At 40.9% G+C, this 5,342-nt stretch overlaps 1 protein-coding gene across 1 annotated transcript; it reads left to right on the top strand. All coding sequences in view use genetic code 11, as the record gives it.

Annotated features, from left to right (window-relative positions):
* Positions 1-3,753: 3,753 nt before the first annotated feature.
* On the top strand, positions 3,754-3,997 carry EGR_09941 (hypothetical protein; the record flags this gene model as incomplete). The annotated part of the gene is made up of 2 exons (XM_024499190.1): positions 3,754-3,828; positions 3,899-3,997. 2 exons carry the CDS (start codon positions 3,754-3,756, stop codon positions 3,995-3,997), a joined length of 174 nt encoding a protein of 57 aa, XP_024346396.1.
* Positions 3,998-5,342: the final 1,345 nt, after the last annotated feature.

Genomic DNA, 5,342 nt, shown 5'->3' with positions numbered 1-5,342 from the left:
CTCTACACATTCTTTTCTGCATATATGTTATTTCAGGCAAACACATTATATTTTGCTTGGTGGCTGCAGGGTCTAAATACACAGAATTACTCGCGTTGAGTAAGCTTCCTGCTGATGTAAAAAGACCTCTGTTCCCTAACTGACATTTGCACAGTTGTTGAAGCGCAACGGACCGATTTCTTATTAAGATCACCATTTCGAGAGAAGATAAATTACCTCTGCCCCTTAAAGACTGAATTTGATAGGGTAGTCAAAGTACTCAGACTTCTCTGTTGTAAGACGGAAGTACAAAATGCACATCTACCGTTCTACTATTCATTGTCCACGGAGTAGTGTGTCAATAGAAATTAAAATGAATCGAAATTGGCGTGTCAAGAGATATTTAATCAATGCTTTCGTTGATTCACATCTGCATCAATTAAGTGGACGGAATTGTTCCCGAAGTTAGACAAGTGGTTCACGACAACGAAACATAAATGAGCTATTAACAGGTAACAGAAAGGAGTTGCTTCTTACGAACCTTCTATGCTATTATCAGGTGAAGTCAGTAGCCAACAGCACCATGCTTGCTGCTTGTGCAGCGATTCACCCAAAGCTTTAGGTGTTGCGAGATTAATTGAGGAAGATGCGAGAGGCAAGGCCGGATCATACGCTGTGACTTCTGTGTTGGAGAGCCTTTAAATGCAAGTTCGTGCAACCTTCGTCATTCCAATACGTCTCGAATAAGAAGTGACGAGTAAAGACTAAGGTAGACTCAACTTGTGAAGCACTGGAAATCTATCCATGATAGCAAAATGACCGGTTTTGCAGTTACAGACTAGGCTGCGTGACAGTGCTATTCGGGACCAGTCAATATTCGCATTATGTTTCTCAAATACAAAGTGACTTATAGCAGGTTTCGTCATGCGAATTGAAAATAAAACAGCCGCATTGTCATTAATCTCTTACGGCTTTTTATTCTTCTTAATTAGGCTCTACTAAGTACTCAACTTCTATCCATAGCGGTGACGATTCTGATGTTCTTAAGGTTCCTCTTCATATTCTAAACCACAGGACACATTTGAGAGAAAAGGTATGACTGCGGCGTTATAACGCTTCCATGTCAAGCGGGACTAGGAGATAAAGGAAGAATTGTGACTGTTTGGCCACCGTTTTAATGTGATGGTATGAACGAAGAGAAGAGCGGATGGATGGAGAGAATGCAACAATGAGTGCATAAACAGGTAAATGAATGTATGAAGGGGTGGGCAGAAATTAGCTAGGAAAACCAAAGAGCATTGAGAGGAAGGCAGAAGTGCTGCAATGCCTGGTCAGTTAGAAAAGGTGCACGATGAATTGTGCAATATGAAAAGCGAAATAGCGTCAGCGACTGCACTACGTTGAAACCTTTGCGGTTTCCGTCACATTGTCGAGGTTGTGCTAAGTCGGTCCGGGTCGGTACTTGCATGGGTGACGGTAGTGGGACGCCCGGAGTTGCTGGCCTGATATAACACATCCTACTCCCCCACATTTCACTTCATTTGGCCTTCTTCCCCTACTTTTATCATCTCTCACTTCTGCCGCTTTATTGGCTCTTGCAATATTGTAGAGTGCATCGCTCTATGTATATTTTATTTCTATATTCATTTCTTTTTCGTTTTCCTTCTTAATTTCTCCTTCCGTCGATTTGCTTGCTTTTCTTTGGGCAAATCCCCATTCCAATTTAATATTGCCCCAAAATCCAAATGTTTGTGATTCATCTTTTGCTTCCGTCCTTTGCACTTTCACTGTATTGCAGAAAATGTTAGAATATTATCCCTTTTTCGGACATCTTATATGTGCCATATGCGAATGAAGCAGTAAAATAATATACGTTTGCGAATAAAAACTGTAAAAATGCCTTCGAACTGCTTTGTCACAAAATCCTTGAGTGAATGTAAAATAATTAAAGTAGTGAGTGGAACACTCCATGCACGGCCCTTAGTGCCAAAATCGAACGCAGCGCTAGTGGATTAAAAATGAGGGCGCCTCTTGGTAGTGCACCGCGTATTGGCTGTGTAAAAGTCTTTAACAGAAGATACGCGATTCATGCAGACGCCTCGTACGGTCTGGGTACTAATTACAGCTACAACTCGGATTTATGCAAAACTTTAACTGTTTCTACCAACAGTACAACCAAAAACTTTGATGTTATGAGAAGAAAATTAAGTGCCTAATACACCCCATGTGTAAAGTTAATCCAGCTTGTGCTCAAAAACTTGGCACATTCGGTAAGGACAAACTTTACTCGATGTCTGGATTGACAAGTGTATTTGCACAAGTAAAATATCGTAATCTTTCCTATAAACAGATCTCGCCTTCCCTAAAGGCAGTGATAGTTCAGTGCACAGCACTCACTATGAACTGATGGCTATTCGTGAAGGCATATGCAGAGAAGCAAAAGTCAGCTTTAAAAATTCATGCCTAAATAACTGTCTGTTCCTGTACCAGTATATTCTAATAGGTTGCTCTTCAATTGTTTAAACCTAGTGTCACCAGATTTTATCATCGCTTCCTTGCAAAACACAGGACATTCCTCCATCCACATATATCGGGTTATTGCAGATACCATCTTCGTTGTCACATGAGCACTATTACAGGCCAAAGAAATTAGTACAGCTGTATGCGGATCAGGCTCGCTTGAAAAACAAAATACAGAACCACCCATTGCTATTCTCACAGGATTGTAGAGATGATAAAAACCCTATGCATTACCCTCCTTTTATGCCCTTGACATATTAGAACACAACCATGCATGACGTGTGCCACAGTCACTGCGGATTAATTCTGCCAACATCTAGCCGATATGGGCATTCCTTCCCATCTCTCGCCTAATACCTCAAAAGGTCTTCCTCTGATGTATTTTTCTGCGGTTTTTAAGACAAGGCATGGCGCTATACCATTCTTGACTCAACGAATTTATCTTTAGCTTTGGATAATTTAATAATTTAATAGTTCAAGGTAAATAAAGACTTCTAAATTACATCCGCTGATAAATAACAGCTCTTTTTAAAATCAGAAACTACTTTTTGATGAACGGAAATGCGAGAGCATGACCGCACTTGAAGAAGTGGTATTTGCAATCAGTACTGATACTTAAAACAATGCTGGCATTAACAAAGACTAGAAATTCGAGCCTTCGATATTTTGATTCATTCTTTTATGCTCCTTGTTTCTCACCAATAGCATGCAGTTAGAACAACAAGGTTCTGCACGAAGGTAGGTCACACTGAAGAGGAATTGCAGGTGTGATTTGGAATCCACCTTTGATTTTTAAATAGAACAGCATTGGTGGTGATTCAATGTGACTTAAGGGCACTACATTCCGTCGTCAATACTGCGTACTGGTTACAGCATAGAATTCATATTTACTGTCTGCAGGGTTAAAGATCAACTGGCGAAGTTGAATCAGTCTCGGCGACGTGATGGTGTTTCACACAATATTGAAGTGATATATAACAGGATGTGAGAAGTGGAGATTTTGCAAAAGAACGTAAAATGTTCCATGGGAGGATAAACAGTCCACAAAGAGAAACTAAAGCATTGCTATTTTGATGTAGCTATCTTCAGGTGCTACTTGTGCAGGCCTCTCTCTGAGGGCAATTTCGTGATTGTTCTTATTTTGGCATTTTGATGCAGTGGAAGTCTGCGCCGCTATCTACCGTTATTCAGAATGAGTGAATTGGTTTACATGGGACTACTGACAGCTACGTAGAATTCTAATTAGATATTGATATGCGCCTGCAAAAGCTTGCTTATACATCAGTTCGAGAGTTGGGCCACTTCAAAGCGACGAAGGCGCGTCAGTCGGTACAAGGTGGCTAAACTGATCCCACCAAACGTCACTATTGCCACTTCAGGCCCACATCCTCCACTTTAGTATCTCTCCCGCATCACACCACGTTTGACTGCTACACGAAGGTGGCGTCACCAATACACTACATCATGCATCTACAATGTCATAGGTTCTATCCAATGAAGAGGTAGAGTCACGCCTATGGTGTAAAATGTCGCAGTCTACAAGTGATTGAATAAATGAAAAGCGCTACCAGCAGGCCCCAATTTATGCTATGGAATACTAACCTCACTGCTTATGCATTTCCTTGCATCTTGTCACTTTATGCTACGTACTGATTGCATTTGATCCGCGTGTGTCAAGTGGCCTGGAAATGTATGAGCATCATATCCTCAACCCTGCAGTGAATAATGATGTCACTTAAGTCCGTGGTGGCTGCGCCACCGTACCACGATCATAATATGCATTACAAAAAGCCCAATTCCACACTTACTACTGAGACGTGGTAGTGGATGAAGAGAACTATTTGGAAAGAAACCCTTTGAAAAGCGACTGGAAGACTGTGTTGAATTCCCAGTGTAAACCAAACCTATCACCCTCACTTCCATCTGGCATTAAAACTTTATTTGCCAGTACGATTTCCGGGTTCTAGTATCACAGGAATGTAGAAATTACACAGATGATGAGAATTATGCTTAAATCTTGCTAAGAAAATCAACCGAGATAACTTTCTTAGGTCTTTTTAATAAATATTACTCAGACTGCTTTTTGCAAAACATTGTTTGTGCTATATATACGTGACAGTCGTTAATAATCATGTACGATGTTGAGAGATCATCTTATTTACTCTCGCAGTCGCAATGCGTGCATTTGGATATTGTTGGCCGCTACTTTAGTGCCCAGAAAGAAGGTGGCAGAAGGTACTCTCGGTTCAAAAATTATGATATTGCCAAGCAGAAACGGAGCACCTGTCCTGGTCCTATTTCCCAAATCTCCCACATCCCATGTCGACGAATTTACCTACTAGGGAAAACTGAGGATACCTTATCATCGCTGAGCATCTTTGTGTGTTCTATCTCCTCTTTTTTGTGAGGTAGTCTAGCATAACCAGAATATTACGGTTTTATCAATTAGTGGACTATGTCGGGCCTATTGTGTCAATACACATACTTTGTGCTGGCAGCCCTGTAGGCATGGAATAGAGTGATGCAAACTTTATGAGAAGAGGCCTTTTTGAGACGCAGAACGAAACGCCGATGTGGCAAATGTCAAGTAAGCCTGCGTACAGCAATGGCCGCCAGAGTCCTCTGCTCCATGAATCTAGCATCTTGTTTCCCGTGAATTTATGAGGAGAGTTTGTAACATCAGTCCTAATACAAACGGTCCCTTTAGACAAGCAAAACCCTGATGCTTATGCTCTACCTACTATTTCTTAAAATTAAATAAGTCTTTTTCTTTTCCACTCGTTCTGCGAGGTCCTTACCAATTGGTACGACTTTATTAAATGGTGACAATTTTTAAAGTCAAG

Source organism: Echinococcus granulosus (genome assembly GCF_000524195.1).
Source record: "Echinococcus granulosus chromosome Unknown EG_S00177, whole genome shotgun sequence".
NCBI lineage: Eukaryota > Metazoa > Platyhelminthes > Cestoda > Cyclophyllidea > Taeniidae > Echinococcus > Echinococcus granulosus.
This window is presented reverse-complemented; position numbering and strand designations above follow the sequence as displayed.